This window comes from Scyliorhinus canicula, chromosome 20 (assembly GCF_902713615.1).
Source record: "Scyliorhinus canicula chromosome 20, sScyCan1.1, whole genome shotgun sequence".
Lineage (NCBI taxonomy): Eukaryota > Metazoa > Chordata > Chondrichthyes > Carcharhiniformes > Scyliorhinidae > Scyliorhinus > Scyliorhinus canicula.
In genome coordinates this window covers 53,513,931-53,531,123 of record NC_052165.1, presented here as the reverse complement: position 1 = coordinate 53,531,123, position 17,193 = coordinate 53,513,931, and the positions used below count along the sequence as shown (strand labels likewise).

At 51.5% G+C, this 17,193-nt stretch overlaps 1 protein-coding gene across 4 annotated transcripts in view; it reads right to left on the bottom strand.

Annotated features, from left to right (window-relative positions):
* cacna2d4a (calcium channel, voltage-dependent, alpha 2/delta subunit 4a) overlaps window positions 1-17,193 on the bottom strand; it is a 591,407-nt gene that overhangs the window by 157,418 nt on the left and 416,796 nt on the right. For all 4 annotated transcript variants that reach the window (XM_038781413.1, XM_038781415.1, XM_038781414.1 and 1 more), the window contains one exon: window positions 10,719-10,780. In XM_038781413.1, coding sequence (XP_038637341.1) covers window positions 10,719-10,780 — 62 coding nt within the window. The remainder of the gene's footprint in view (window positions 1-10,718; window positions 10,781-17,193) is intronic.

The following is a 17,193-nucleotide window of genomic DNA, read 5'->3' as shown; positions in this document are numbered from 1 at the left end:
TTAGATCATGGTTTCTCTGGGCGGGATTATCCGATAATCGGCGCGATGGCCAGGACCCGGCGCCATAAACGGTGTGGATCACTCTGGCGTCAGGCCCCCCCAAACGGTGCAAATTATCCGGGCCAGAATGGGCTAGTAGCAGCGTGACGCCATTCGCGATGGCCACACGCCGCGGATGCGCAGCGTCATTGACGCCAGGCGGCGTCACAGCACAAAAGACACGCGCCCCCCCCCCGGAGATCCAACAAGATGGCCGCCCACCACGCAGCCCCGAGGTTCCAGGACCGCGACATCGAGGCACTCCTGGACGCAGTAGAGCAGAGGAGGGAGGCCTTGTACCCCGGACACGGTGGCAGGGTTGCCCGATGCCTCAGCTGGCGCCTGTGGAGGGAGGTTGCAGAGGCCGTCAGCTGTAACACCAAGGACAGGCGCACAATGCCACAAGAAGGTGAATGACCTCGCAGGGCAGCCAGGGTGAGTACCCACCCCCCACGATGTGCGACACACCCCCAGGTTCAACCAACCCTAACCCTAACCCTAATGTGCTGCGTATCTATGCCATTATACGCACTACTACTGGCCTGCATATATATCCCTGCCTAACACTGTTGCCCTTTACCCAGGACACACTACCCAGGACAGCCCTACCCAGGACTCCCCTGCCCAGGACAGCCCTACCCAGGACACCCCAACTGGGGACACCGACACACATGACACCGAACGACAGGACAGTGACACACAGCGGACGGGTGGACACAAACTGCCACCCCAGGGGACCATGGTTTCTGGGTCGGACGATGCTCACGACACAACACCACTGCTATCTCTAACACACTCCACCATCGCAGAAACACTCACCTCGGTCGGGCACTTTAGTGATAAGGCTTCTGGGACACTCACTGATGCGTACAACACAGCCGTACCGGTACAGCAGGTGGAGGTAGGAGCAGCAGAGGGGCCGGGAGGTCAGAGGGCATCCTGGCCCAAGCAAACATCTGCTGCCCAGACGGGTCCCGGGTTCCTGAAGTTACCACACACACCCATAGAGCCAATGCAGTCACCGAACCAGGGACGATCGAAGGGGGTGACGGTCGGCTTGTGGCGGCTGCAGACGCAGGTGGAGGAGTGCACCCACATCCAGGAGCTGGGAGCGGTCATGCGTGTTACCCAGGCCAGAACCGCAAGGGTGGCGTCTGCGGTGGAGGCAATGGGTGCGACGGTGTCAGACATGGGGAGCAGTATGCAAGGCCTGGGGCTTTCCATGCCGGTGGTGTCTGTGGCCCAGGACATGGCTGCCCTCTCACAGGAAGCCATGAGCCAGAGCCAGCGGCAGATCGCAGAGGCGCTCAATGTCTCAGCAGGCCATGGCCCAGTGTCTGCAGGCAGTGGCCCAGTCTCAGCATAGGCCGTCGCTGAGGGCATCGGCGCCATTGTCCAGGTGCTGGCCGGCGTCGCCCACACACAGACAGGGATGGCTAACTCCCTGAGCCCCTTGGTTGCAAACCTGCAGACCCTTGTCGATACCAGGGCGGGCCTCCAGGACTGGCAGCAGCAGGTGTCGGGGGGGTGGCATTGGATGGCCGGTCCGTTCGCACACCCGACCCATGTAGAGGCCCGGGGGCCATCGGGCATCCCGAGGGAGGAGGAGGTGCTGGGGCCCGTCCCCGGGTCCCCTGTAGGGGTGGTCCCGAAACACCGCGGCACCTCGGATTCCCCCCCCCCCCTTCCGTCCCAGGTGCATCTGGTGAGCAACGGACATGACAGGCTGGCAGCCCACCATCCCAGTCGCCCGAGCCACAGCCTGGCCCATCTAGGCCGGGCCGCCCCAGGAAACGGCCGCCAAAGGGATCCTGAGTCACAGGGCAGGAATCACAGGAGTCCACCTCCAGTTCTGCTGTACCGTCTGGGGAACCACCGAGACGTAGTCACAGGGCCAAACAATTAGACACTGAGTAAGTTTGCACAGGTGCAGGGCACAGACGAGGTATAGGGGCTAGGCCACGTGTATGGACTGTTTGTCATTAAAATCACTTTCACACATACTAATCTGCCTTTGTGCTCTGTCCGAAGCATGGGGGGTGTGGTATGAGGTGAGCACCAGTGTATGTGTGAGGGGTGGTATTACGTCGGCCCCGGGGGTGAGTGTGCCCCACCCTCCCCCCCGGTCGCCCTCCGCCATCCCAGAGGATGGGACCGTGCGCTGCAGTGTCATGGCTGCATGCAGGGATGGTCCGGGTGGACGGTGGTACCGTGGCCATGGGTCAGACATTGTCCAACGATGTAGAGCCAGGAGCTCATCGCAGAGCGTGTCGCCATCATCCTCCATGGACTGCAATAGACACGCTTCCACCGGCAACCGTGTGAGCCCGGCCCGTTGTGCTGCAGGTGGATGCGCAATGGAGGGGTTGTGTGCATGCGGCTGGGGTGGGAGTAGATGGTGGTGGGTGGGTGGTGGGTGGTGAGGGTGTTGGTGGTGGGTGGGTGTCGGGGGGTGAGGGTGTTGGTGGTGGGTGGGTGGGGGGAGTGAGGGTGTTGGTGGTGGGTGGATGGGGGGGGTGAGGGTGGTCAGCTGGTGGCGTGGTGTGCGGTCTGTGCTCATACTCGGCGATTCTCAGTTAGTGAACCGGGCGGCTATCAGCCTGTCCCGTGCCCGCTGGCCCAGCCGGTAACGGTGGGCAGCCTCCCACCCATGTCCAACCCATCTGTCCTGACCATTGCCCCCATCTTCCTTATCTGGGGAGGACTGCGCCTCATCCTGCTGCTCCTCCACTCCCCCCTCCTCTGCCTGCGGCACATCGCCCCTCTGCTGGGCTATGTTGTGCAGGACACAGCACACCACAACGATGCGGCCAACCCTATCTGGCGGGTACTGGAGGGCCCCTCCAGAGCGGTCCAGGCACCTGAAACGCATTCTTAGCAGCCCAAAGCACCTCTCTATCACACCCCTGGTCGCTGCCTGGGCATCGTTGTTCTCCCATCAGTCTGTGGCCTCCATTTTGGCCTCATCAGCCACGACCGCAACGGGTAACCCCTGTCACCCAGCAACCAGCCACTCTGCCGGGGTTGGTGTCCCTCGAACATGCCGGGGATGTAAGGCTGCGTCAATACGTATGAGTCATGTCCACTGCCCGGATACCGAGCACATCGTGCAGGATCATCATGCGGTGGTCACAGACCACCTGAATGTTCATGGAATAGGTCCCCCTCCTATTGGTGAACACGGCCCTGTTATCTGCAGTTGGCCGCACAGCGACGTGCATCCCATCGATCGCCCCATGGACCATGGGAAATTCGGCCACTGCAGCGAAGCCCGCTGCCCGGGCATTCTGGCTGGCCGGGTCCATAGGGAACCGGATGTAGCGGTCCGCAATGGCATATAGGGCTTTCACTGCACGGATGCACCGGTGCACCGATGTCTGCGAGATGCTGGACAGGTCCCCACTCGGCGCCTGGAATGACCCATGGCAGAGACGTTCAGGGCCACCGTAACCTTGACGGACACGGGGAGAGGGTGTCCTCCCCCAGTGCCACGCAGTGCCAGGTGTGCCAGATGTGTGCCACGGTTCCCCGGCTCATCCGTGAGGTCCTGGTACGAGGAGCGGGCCGGTACACACGGGGCCTCCTCGGGCGTCTCCGTCGCCATGGTGCCACCACCTCCTCCTCCTCGTCCTGTCCGGCGGGCGACCCTCCAGCCTGGGCGGCTGCCACCTGCCCCTCTGCGGCATGCTCCTCTACGACAGCCTCCATGGCACGCTCCTCCTCCTCCCCAAGGACAACATGTAGCAGTGCGGCTGCCGCCACGGCGGCCAACATCGCTGGCTGATCAGCAAACATAACGGTCTGCAGGGGGAGGGGGAGGGGGAGGGAAACAACGACATGTCATCATTGCGCAAATCACCCCCCCCCCCTCCTGCAGCCAGGTGCCATGGGCTGCATGGGCGCGACTGTTGGAGGCTGGCACCTGGTCAGGCGGATGACCTCCCTTGTCCTCTCCCCCTCCACGGCACTCGCCCCCCTCACCGGCACTCACCCTCTCCCCCCCCTCGCCTCCCCTCTCCCCCCCTTCACTCCCCCCTCTCACCCCCCCCCTCCCCAACACAGACTGCGGCCATGCCGTCACTTCTCCTGCGGCCTCCCCACGCCGTGAACTACCTCCGCGCTGTCCGGCATCAACCATCAGCACTGGTTGACGCCGTTATATAAAGTGGTTTAGTTGACGCCGGCGTGACCCGTGCTCATGTCGGCGGGACTTCGGCCCATCTGACTGGGGGAAGTCGGGCAGCCCCGGGACCCATTGAGTCGCGCCGGTCCCCGCCATTCTCTGAGGCGGGCGGCGCGATTCACGCCCCACCGACGTTTGGGGGGTCGGAGAATTCGGAGGATGGCGGGGGCGAGGATCACGCTGACCCCCGGCGATTCTCCGACCCGGCGGGAAGTTGGAGAATCCCGCCCTCTATTCTCTATTCACTCACCTTGGTTTCATATCCCTTAACAAACTTAGCTTGCAAATATCCGTCAATCTTAGATTTAGAATTATTAACATCTACTGTTTTTTGTGGGAGATAGGATGGAACTTTGTGTTCATAGAATTTACAGTGCAGAAGAAGGCCATTCGGCCCATTGAGTCTGTACCGGCCCTTGGAAAGAGCACCAAAAGTAGACACATGGCAGCAGGATGTCATTTCTATAACAGAAACCTAGTGTCACAAGTAGGCTTACATTAACACTGCAATTAAGTTACTGTGAAAATCCCTTCATCGCCACACTCCGCCGTCTGTTTGGGTACACTGAGGGAGAATTCAGAATGTCCAATTCACCTAACAAGCACATCTCCCAGGACTGGTGGGAGGAAACCGGAACACCCGGAGGAAACCCACGCAGACATGGGGAGAGTGTGCAGACTCTGCACATAGAGTGACCCAAGCGCGAATCGAACCCAGGGCCCTGCCGCTGTGAAGCAACAGTGCTACCCATTGTGCTACCGTGCCGCTGGAACCTTGCTCATAAATGGTCTGCCTCAGATTTTTAGGTCATGTTCCCTTATCCGGGATGCCCTCAACACGGACAAAAGCTTCTCTCTATCTATCCTAACAGCTTTCTGCTCCCAGATTGAGAGATGGGAGAATTCCAGGCTCTGTGATCTCCATCATTAGAAATGATTCCCCAAACTTCCAATTTGCGGACCTGGGGTGAGGCTAAATTAAAATTGGGGCAGGCAGGTGACACTTGAAGTAATGAGGGGTTGGAGTGGGCCCAATGCTAGGTAGTGTGGTGACCAGAATTGGCAAGGTAAGTAATCTCCTCATGCACACACAAGTCCAAAGGAAAGGTCATATCAGTATGCTGCAACTAAGAATTGTGACATGACACATACATTTGCTTAAACATTGAGGCTTATATGCTCTTTTAACAAAACCAAAAATCTATAAAAATAAATTCATAGAAGAGTGTCAGTCCTGATGGGGCACTGTAACAAACAATGAAACTTTCAAAGGAAACTTAACAAATTAAATCAAAATGTTGTTCCCAGGGCTGACGATGTACTCCAGCCTCTGCAGGGCCCACCAGTTGCACAAAGTGTCAAGCGTATCCATAGAGATCCCATGCTCCTTCCCCAGGGCTGCCTGACTGACAACATAGCTGCGAAAAGAGGCAGACATTCAGGCTGGAAGACCCCCTTGACTGCCTGCTGCCTGGGCCTGCTGATAATCAGGAACAGGCAGATTTGAGGTTTGCATGTGTACAGCTAATGTAAGTGTGCACATAACACAGATCAGTGTGATGCATACACATAGTGAAGGAGAATATCCCTCCATGCACTATATATCAGGCAGACTTAATTTGCGTTGCCATTGCAGACCAAAAGAATGAAGAACACCATGGAGATGGCCTGGACTGGAGGTGGGTCAGCCTTGCTGAGATACATGCATTCCATGGAATAGATGGCCATGGAGCTAGCCAGTCTGCTGATGTTGGTGAATCACTGTTAGCAGGTGATAAAGGCAGTGTTGAAATCATCCTGGCACATGGTGATAATGGTGGAGGTCAGGCTGTCCCTTCACCGAGCCTAATGGGAAATTGGCATAAGAGGAAGTGCAATGATGGGATTATGTCATATGGGCAGCGTGAGCATGGGTTAAAGAAATGGAATGCATCAGAGCGTGCTTTAAGGGCTATACCTAAAAAACTCTTTCTGTGTTTCACATAGCTTCAGGTCGTCACCCTCACTCTTCAAGTCCAGATCATGCTTCAGGCAGAAAAATGAGGAAGAAATGTTGAAGGAGGCAGTATCCTATCTGGTTAGCCCACACAACGTCAACTCCTATACAAGAACGTGAGAAGGATATAATGTGCACGTAGAGTTGGTGGCACAGAGTGAAGGAGGAGGTGTTGTCAGAGATACCTGTGCACAGTCCTCCTAACAGGATGGATAAAGGTGGCGGCGATGCTGTGGTGGACAGGAATGAAGAGCCTCAGGAGCCACCTTCTGGGTCACAATATTTAGATAACCAGCAGCAGATGTGACGACATCTGGCAGAGTTGCCAGAAGCAGTGGGAGCTCTTGTCCTGTGAATGGAGGAGTCCATCACCATCATGAACTCCACATTGACCCAGGGGTTCAACTGCATGAGCTCTGACCCTGAGAGATTAGCCAATCTCACCGAGAGACACATCAGCAACACTGGGAGTGGATGCAAGAGCGGCATCTCAGCCAGGAAGGGGCGCACCTTCTTCAATAGCTTGGATCAGGCCACTCAGAGCATGAGCGCTGACATCCATGGAATATATAAAGATCTCTATACTCTTAACAGGACTGTTGCATTGTTGGCACAGCAGTTGCTGGAATGGAGGACTGCAGCACGCCAGCAGCCAAACCCATCAAACTCACCCGAGGGCCAATGCAGGGCTGTGCAGATTACCGAGAAGGCGAAGTTGCTGAGAGATTCTCAGGACTGTCATCTTCCTCTACCACCCCAACCTCGCTGCCAAAACCTTCATCTGCTGCACATGTGGCAGTGACCATGGATGCACATCCAGAAATGCAGAGGCTGCTGTATGAAGGAGCCCCCAACAGGAGTGTTCATGATGAGGTAGGGCACCTTTCCTCTCACTGCCATTTAGGCAGTGAAAGAAGCAGCATAACAGCCTGTCTCCAACTTCATCGAGAAAACACGGGGGTGGGGGGAGGTGCACAGGAATGTGCGAGAGCCAAGGTCACCATCTTACCTACAGCACTAATGAGTTCACCATGGTTACACTTTTCACAATGTATTTTCCACATTTGAGCACTTCTTGAATATATTTACTTGCACTTGTACTCAAAAAGAATGGTAAAATTATGAAGGTAGTTCTTGCCAGTTGTAATGAGGGCAGCATGCTGAGGCCCTTAATAATGTGCCGTCAACTGGATCAGGGTTCTCAACTGATTTGTGATGCTTTGGAGGGTTTCTTCCTTCTCATTATCCATCCAAACTTGACTTTAACAGAGGCTCAGTGGTCCGATTCCATGAACAGATGTTGGACAGGTGTTGAGAGCAAGGCCTTCATTCGCATGCAGTGTTACATTTTGGCCAAGGTGTAGACATCACAGTTCAATAGACCATCTATCGGTTAGGCAATCGGTCATCTGCTGTGCCCACGACTCTGGCTGCATTTGTTTTCCAGGGGTCAGAGGATGTGGTTTGTGTCCTACGCAGAAGTATTTGGAAGCCAGGAATGTTGCCTGTAGCGTCCAGATCAGAAATTGGACCATTGGTTGGAATGGATGGTGCGCAAGTTCTTTCAAAGAGCTGTTGTTACACAGTTATGGGCTCATTGAGCACGAGATGCCTTATCTGCATGTGTGATACAATGTACAATTCAATCAAATGTAGAGGGATTTAAGTCTTATGTCGTGCCACTAGGCATCGTGAACATGGTTTCATTATAGGCAATTTAGAAGCATGGGATCCTCATTTACAGTAATTGGCATTCATGTGATGGGTGCAGGTTGTGAATGACTTATTACCATCTTGCACTTTAGGGAAGCCTTCTAATTGGGTAAAGGCAGTGGTTCTCTGTGTTCGCCAAATCTATCAGGTAATTAACCTGGCTCGAACAAGCAGGGTATGAGTTATAGCCTTAATACAGTTGTGCTGCAACTGGGAAATGACAGACAAGTCTCCTGATGAATCTTGGCAAGATCCTGCAGTATAGAACTTGAGAGCGACGATTACCTTCACAGCCACTTGGGGGTTAATGGAGTTTAGTTCGAGTTGCTGCTGGACCAGTTGACATATGTCTGCCACCACCTCATGGTTAAGACTCAACGACCTTTTGACACTGATTCTCTGTGCTAGGTTTGTGCACACCTCCCATACATTAGTACTTGGTTGCCCCGTCTTTACTATTCCTTCCTGGTATTTTCACAGCAGCCTCTTCCTCCGGAATATCTTCCCTCCCTCTGGCCGCTGACTGCTCACAGCGACTGGATTGCGAGGCCTCGATGTGCGAGGGTGCCATGCCCTTCTTCAATCTTCCTTTCCATGAATTGTTTTGCATCCTTCCCCAGCACACAGTTCTTCCTGGCACCTGGGTGCATGAGTCAGTAAGGGGCAAAAATAATTGTCCTGTGAAACCTGAAGCCCCACCTTCCTATTGCCTTTGGTTAAGGGAAGACAATTGTGCCACTTCTGAGGCTGTGAATAACTGCAAATTCCACAGGGGTATCCTACCTCTCCGAAGGGGCTCCCTGACTATCCAAAGAAACACACCAAGTTCAGATCTGCTCTTACCAGATCTACTTTGCATATTTTGGGATCCACACTCTTAGACTGCCAAAATCCGACTGGAGCGGAGGCAGTGTCAGATTTAAATGGCCAGCAGCCTTCATAAAACATGCATGCATGAAATGCACCCACCCTTATTCTCTTGAAAATGAGAGCTGGCATTTTTGGGGATAGGACTAACAATATTTGGGCAGTTTTGCTATGTGGGGGAGGTGGTGGTGTAAATCTGGATGACCATGAAATGATTGTTGTCAAGACCCATTCGCTTTGCTAATGTCCTCTAGGGAAAGAAATTTGCTGTCCTCGCCTGGTCTGGCCACCATGTGACACCAGAACCTCAGTGATGCGATTGGCCTCAAATGGAAAAATGGAGAATAAGGTTATCAGTTCAAGGGCGATTAGGGATGGGCAATAAATGGGCAGCATGGTGGTTAGTACTGCTGCCTCACAGTGCCAGGGACCTGGGTTCAATTCCTGCCTCGGGTGACTGTCTGGAGTTTGCAGTTTCTCCCCGTGTCTACGAGGGCTTCCTCTGGGTGCTCCGGTTTCCTCCCACAGTCCAAAAATGTGCAGGTTAGATTAAGTGGTTATTGGGATAGGGGGAGGATGAGTGAGTTTGGGTAAAGTACTCTTTCAGAGGGTTGTGCAGACTTGATGGGCCAAATGGCCTCCTTCAGCACTGCAGGGATTCTATGACTTCAAGCCAGTGATACCCACGGAACTTTATGCTGTCCTCCATATGGTCTAACCAGGGCTATGAATAGCTGCAGCAAAACATTTTCCTCTTTACATTCTCGCTTTCTAGACACAAAAACTAACATTCCGTTTGACTTTTTGATTATGGTTCTTGTCACTGATCTATGTACATGAACTCCGAAATCACTGTTCACTGCTCATAGCTTCCTACTATTTTAAAAATATTCAGATCGATCCTGGTTTGTGCCAAAACGGATGGTCTCACACTTAACCTGCATCAAAGTCTATCTCTTACAGTTTTTCTCACTTACTTCATCCATCAAACACCATTTTGCAATTTTATGCTCCCCTCGACATAGCTCACTATTCCACCAATTTTTCTTGTTACTGATAAACTTAGTAATATTGCTGTCTATCATCCCACTGTGTGCAGAATTGTGAGCAATTATTAAGCATTGCAAACCATGAATTTCTACTAATGAATGGAATTAATATATAATAATGTTTGCTAATGTATCATGGGATAATTTCAAGTTCACGGCTTAAAAGTCCATGGCGGAAATGTGAAAATGTTCCAAAATAAATACAGTAATTACAAGGATTACATATGCATGATCATTATGTCATGCATTGAACAACCCACTCCCTGTCTCACAACTTCACCTCAAGGTGTATTTGTGTAACAAATGTATGCAAGTCTGTTTAAAAATTCAGACTGTAGAAATATACGTATATATAATTTTAAAATGTTCTTTTCTGTTTAACTGGTTCTGGAGGTCTGAATATAATGAATCCCAAGGACAAAAGCCCGATGTTGGCTAACACTGTGAAGGCAACTTGCAGTGTTGTTTAACTGCGCGGCTGCTTCACTGTTACTGGAAGCTTTGCTATCTCATGAGCCTTGTGGATACATAAAACAGTACAACCTGAGAAAAAATCTACTCACCCGCTCAAGCACGTTCTTTTCATAAATTTATTCATGATTGTTCATAAAAATTAACTGGAATTCTAGGGCATTTTCTTAATTTCTAATATCTGAACAGAAAATACCAATGGAACCTAATGAAACAGTGGACAACCAAAGTGATGCCTGAGCCATAAATTCAATCACAAATGTCCTCTCTCTGACAACTAAATGGATTTAGATGAAAATGAACTTAGGTAGTAGCCAGGACAGACAGGTAAGTAAGTAAAATACAAACTCATATGAAATAATCTGAGGAGTTACTTATCTTCAAAAAGTTCATTACTTACCTGTTGTGTAGTCATCCAGAATTTCCGCCGCAGTATTGAGAGATTAATCTGTACGCCAATAGCTGAAAAAACATTACATAATTAAACTTAATTTTAAAAAACGAATTGTTTCTTTTTCTGGAATGGTTTCAAATTACAGCAATTCACAGGGCAAAAGAAATAATCAACAATTTGGGGAAGGAATGGTGGGAGAAATCCTGCTGGTTCAAGAAGTGAGTGCACTGATGTTGTCTAGTGTGGTCTACTCTACATTGGAGACTAAACGCAGACTGGGTGACCGCTTTACAGAACACCTCCAGTCCGTTTGCAAGCAGGACCCAGACATTCCTGTCGCTTGCCATGCCAACTCCCTGGCCTGCTCTCAGGTCCACCTATCCGTTCTTGGCCTGCTGCAATGTTCCAGTGAAATTTAACGCAAACTGGAGGAACAGCACCTCACCTTAACGTTGAGTTCAACGACTTCAGACTGTGAACTTTCACCACCACTTTTACCCATTTTTATTTCTATCAATTTTATTTTATTTTCATTTTTTCCATTGATGTGTTTTTCCCTCCCCATTGTTGCCCCTCCTCCTCCTCCACTCCACTCCAACTGTTCCTAGTTGTTCTTTGACACACTCAACTTTGTTCTGGCATTCACACATTTTATCAGCACCCTTCTTAGCCTTAGTCACCGCCATTTACATTCCCTTTGTCTTTCTGTCCAGGACACCTTTATCAATCTCCACCTAGTGCTGGCCCCCTATCCAGCCCCACCACTCCATGCCCTCCCACAACAGTATAAATCTGACCTCATTTCCAGTTCTCTCTAACTTTGACAGAGTCATCCAGACTTGAAACGTTAGCTCCCTTCGCTCTCCACAGAGGCTGTCAGACCTGCTGAGATTGTCCAGTATTTTCTGTTTTAGTTTCAGATCCCAGCATCCTCAGTAATTTGCTTTTATCTGCACTGATGCTGTGTTTTGAGCAGTGCTGAGGCAGAAACCTGTCAAGGTGCCTTCAGGGTGGGGGTGGGGTGCCTGGGCCACTTTGCAAGAATATTAGGTATTCTCTGCTCTGCTCTGTCGTGATCAGAAAACACCAGCAGTAACCACAGACAGTATCACTGTATTATTTCCCCTGATTTTTTTTTTTAAAGAGAAATTTAGCCTGGCCAATCTACCTAGCCTGCACACCTTTAGGTTGTGAAGGCGAAACTCACGCAGACACGGGGAGAATGTGCAAACTCCACACGGACAGTGACCCAGAGCCGAGATCGAACCTGGGACCTCGGCGTCATGAGGCAGCAGTGCTAACCACTGCGCCACCATGCTGCCCTCCTACTTCCTCTGATGGGTGGAATGTATCTGCTAACTGTTAAACTGAAACAACTTTGAATAAATCAACTTTTTCTGGTTCACCTCCTGGATTCTTTGCCAATTCAGCATTACACCGGCTGGGGTCTCTTCGACGAAACCTGAAGATCCCAGAACCCCAGTTAGATGTGGCGTCAGCAGAGTTTTAACGCTGCAAGTCTGGGTCCCGCGCATTGTTGGCGGGATCTAGATCGCGATGCTGCGCGAGATCTCCTTAGATCATTGGTAATCCCAGAAGATACCTCTCACGGGATTTATCAGTTGCATCCCATGTCGATTCCAGCAGAACGCAGTCGGTAAATTGCACTCCCTGTTTCACTTTTCACAGTTGCTGCCAGGTATGGATGCATGATTTTGGGGATGGAAAGGGAGGGGGATTAAGGAAATTAAGGATCTGTTCCTGGGGGAGAGGTGCGATTTGCGAGCTTGCGAGGAATTGGGCGAGACACATGGGCTGGCAGGGGGGCGGGGGGGAGGTTTTAGGTATATGTAGGTGCAGGGCTTTGTGAGGAAGGTTTTCCCGATCTTCCGATATTGCCGCTTCCTCGCTGTTGGATGCGGTGCTGTCAGCGGTGGGGTTCGAGAGGGGTGTCACCGTGGCGATTTATGGGAGGATTCTGGAGGAGGATGGGGTATATATGGAGGGGTTGAGGCAAAGTGGGAGGAAGAGCTGGGGGCATCGTTGGAAGAGGGATTGTGGTGCAAGGTGCTACAGAGGGTAAATCCCTTGACTTTCTGCGCGAGGTTGGGCTGATATAGCTGAAGGTAGTGTGCAGGGTGCACCTCACAAAATCAAGGATGAATCGGCTATTCGAGGGGATGGAGGATGTCTGTGAGCAATGTGGGAGGGTCCCTGTGAACAATGTTCATATGTTTTGGTCCTGCCCTAAGCTGGAAAGGTTTGGAGGGCAGTTTTCAGTATGATATTGAATGTAGATCTGGGTCCCGGATGTAGATCTGGATCCTGGTCCCCTAGAAACCATGGGCGAAATTCTCCGACCCTGCAGGGTCGGAGAATCGCCCCGGACCGGCAGAAATCCCGCCATTGCCGTGGCCAGAATTCTCCGCCACCCGGGAACTGGCGGGGACGGGAATCACGCCCCACAGATCGGCGTGCCCTCCGCGCCGATCGGCGAGCCCCCTGCAGCGATTCTCTGGCCCACGATGGGCCGAAGTCCCGCCGCTGAGAGGCCTCTCCCGCCGCCGTGGTTTGAACCACCTCTGGTGGTGGTGGGATCGGCGGCGGGAGCAGGCCCCCGGGGTCCTGGGGGGGGGCGCGGGACGATCGGACCCTGGGGCGTGCCCCCCCCCGGTGGCCAGGCCCGCGATCGGGCCCACCGGTCGGCGGGCGGGCCAGTGCCGTGGGGCCACTCTTTTTCTTCCGCAGCCGCCACGGCCTCCACCATTGCGGAGGTGGAAGAGAAACCCCCTAACGTGCATGCACCGGTGGTGACGTCAGCACCAGCTGACGCACCGGCACATGCGTGAACCGGCGAAGGCTTTTCGGCCAGGCCCCACGCTGGTCGGCGGGCGTCAAAGGTCGTTTGCGCCAGTTTTGGCGCCCGTCGGCGTGGCGCCAATGACTCCGGCGCGGGCCTAGCCCCCAAAGGTGAGGAGAATTCCGCACCTTTAGGGAGGCCCGCGCTGGAGTGGTTGGCACCACTCTGCAACGCCGGGACCCCCTGCCCCGCCTGGCAGGGGAGAATCATATTTGCGATGTCGGACCGGCTGAAGCTGTAGGTCGGTGCGGAGGCAGGTGTTTTAGCCTTTGCCCGGCTGATTGTTCACAGGTGGGTCTTATTGGGGTGGAGGTCAGCTCTCCACCTTGTGCCTCGGGAGGGGGGACGGGGGGGGGGGGGGGGGGGGGGGGGGAACACATGCTGGGGTTTCTGACTGAGGAGAAGGTGAAGTTCGAACTGAGGGGTTCTACAATTGTTAGGGTTTGTTCATCATGCACCTTTAGGAGTTGGTTGCCATTGACTGCTGAGGGTGGGTTGGGGTGAGCTTTTATTTGCAAAATTGTTGAAAATTTGCCGAAAAAAATGCTTTAAAAAAACCAGTTGCTGCCAGGTGTGTTGAGCATATCCAACATTTTTGTTTTTATTTCAGAATGCATGCAACCTAGGGGCAGGATTTTAATGGCCCAATGTGGGTGGGAACAGAGGGGCTTGGGCTTTAATTTTGCTTGCTGACTGGATAGGCCAATCAAGGTGGCTGTTTAGAGGCTGACTGGAATTTTCCAGTTGGCATGTGGGATTCCCCTGGCATCTGAAATGCCAGCTGCACGGAACGGCAGAGTGGTGCCAGACTGTGCTCTACGAAGCTTTTGAGGCCCTCCCGCCTACCTGGCCACAGCTTTTCCTGGGGGCACCTCTATGCTGCTGTTCCGCCAGCTGTAGCCATTAAATCTTTTAAGTCGCACAGAAGGTGCCTCAAGATGAAGGTGACCTCTCTCTCCCTTACCTGCCACAGCAGGCTACAGCTCCTTCCATGCAGGAGAGCCTGAGCACTGTCCTTAATTGGATGGCAAACATTCCCTCTGGTCCCTAATTGATGAATCAAGGCAAAATTAATGTACAGTGTCTGTTCCCAACACAATGCGAGGTCAGAACTCACATTCGACTCCAACGTTAGGCCCTAACTCAAATGCAAATTTCTGTCCTTTGTGTCGCATTTAAGCCCAAAAGGAGTTTCTGATCATCTTACTGCACCATCATTAAGACCACCTGTTTGCACCTCAGCCAATTAACATCACCCAACTCCATCCCTGCCTGAGTTCAGCTCATGCTGAAACCGCCATCTATGACATTGTTTGCCTGCAGGCTCGATTATTCCGACATGCAGTGAGATGGCCACCCACATTCAACTCTCCATGAACTCGAGGTCCTTCCAAAACTGAAATGCAAAAGATTTATGGCACCAAAGGAGACCACCGAACCCATTGTGGTTGTGCTGATGAAAGTAGAATCTACCCATCCTACTTTCTGGTCTGTAGGTTACAGCATCGACCACTGTCTCAGGGAGTGAGTTCCAGCCCACCACCATCAAGCTGTTGCCTGTATCCTTACTCACACCAAGTTCCATTCACCCATCATCACTGACTGGCTCCCAAGTAAGCAATACGGTAGCATAAGTGGATAGCACTGTGGCTTCACAGCGCCAGGGTCCCATGTTCAATTCCCTGCTGGGTCACTGTCTGTGTGGAGTCTGCATGTTCTCTTCGTGTCTGCGTGGGTTTCCTCCGGGTGCTCCGGTTTCCTCCCACAGTCCAAATACGTGCAGGTTAGGTGGATTGGCCATGCTGAATTGCCCTTAGTGACCAAAAAGGTTAGGAGGGGTTATTGGGTTACGGGGATAGAGTGGAAGTGAAGGGATTAAGTGGGTCAATGCAGACTCGATGGGCTAAATGGTCTCCTTCTGCACTGTATGTTCTGTGTGATCTATGTAACCTCAATTTAAAAAACTTTCATCCCAATTCTTAAATCCCTTCATGGCCTTGCCCAACCCTATTTTTGTATTCTCCTTCAGTCCTCCAAGATATCTGTCTCTCTCTAATTCTGATCGCATGAGCATCCTCGATTTCAGTGGTTCCACAATTAGTGTCCACGCCTTCAGTTACCAAGGTCCCAAGCTCTGGAATTTCCCCCTCAAACCTCTCTGTGCCTCTCTACCTCTCATTCCTTCGATTTGTTGTTCCTTTAACCTACTTCTTTGTCCAAGCTTTTTGGTCATCTGTCCTAATCGTGCTGTTAGCCACAGGCATTGTATGAATGAGACTGTCAGTTTGGACTTGGGAACAATACAAAGAAAGGTCTGATGCAAAAGAGCACTGACAGTCATCTAATTTAACTCAGCTATCAGTGGAAAAACGTTCATTGTCTGACACGTTGCCTGTTTTTGAGCACAAAAACTAATAAAAAAAAAAGGAAAATAGAACAGAGACCAATAAACAAACTAATCTCAATCCTGTCATCCATATCCTTACCCAGCTGGCAGCCTCATCGGCCAAAGCATTAATGTTGCTTCTTGATGTCACTATAATCACATTAGACTATTTACTAGTCATTTTCTTTTGATCATAAGCAGAAAAATATAAGACCAAGTGGGTTTAATATTTCATCTAAATGATTATTTTTCATTATGTTTATTGGCTCTCAAAGCTAAACACCTCTCTCTTCACTTCTGAACGTCAAACACTTGCAGGCCAGGCAGTATTTGTGGGGGGAGAATTGCAAAGAAGAATTATGGTCCTTTTTTGGGAAAGACTACTTTTTAATACAGCAGCTGGTTGCTTTGCAAGCCTTGTGGGCCTGAATTCTGGCACTGTGAAGTACTGTACACCTGTCACTTGCAACCTGTGGGCCTATTGGAACCTTCACAAACAATAAGCCTTCTCCGTGGTGCCACCCTGACAGTCCTGCTCTCATAACTTTTTTAAAATAAATTTAGAGTGCCCTATTCATTTTTTCCAATTAAGGGGCAATTTAGCGTGGCCAATCCACCTACTCTGCACTTCTTTGGTTTGTGGGGGCAAAACCCACGTGAACACGGGGGGTAATGTGCAAACTCCACATGGACAGTGCTGCTCCCATAACTGATGTCAAACTGCAGGGATCACCCACCATTTTCATGTCCAGGAAAGCCAAGCACAACATTGATTCAGGCAGAACCAGATTCCACCCACATTTCCACATCCTTGACCACCATACAGCCAAATATTCAACCTTATCACCAAGGAGATTCAGGCTGCTGATTTTTAAAATTGTATTTATTTTGTCAGCCCTAAAACAGCATGAACGTGGCAGGATAGTGATGTCGTGAGCTAGCTTCAAGCCCTCTAGAGGGAGTCCTTTAGTTCTTTTCAGTTTGGAGAAATAAATTAAATACTATAGAGTATGTATTGGTGTTTTCTGAGGACAAATTACCTTGGGCAGGATTCTCAGTCGGCTGACGCCAGAATCAGAAAACGTGATTGGGCGGAGAATCGGATCTGACACCGAAATCGTGGCAGTTTCATGCCAAATCCCAATTCTCTCGGTGCCTCGACAGCGGCGTCAATAAGTTCCACTTGACACGTACAATAAACGCCGTTGGCATATTATTACCGGCCTGACCCGGTA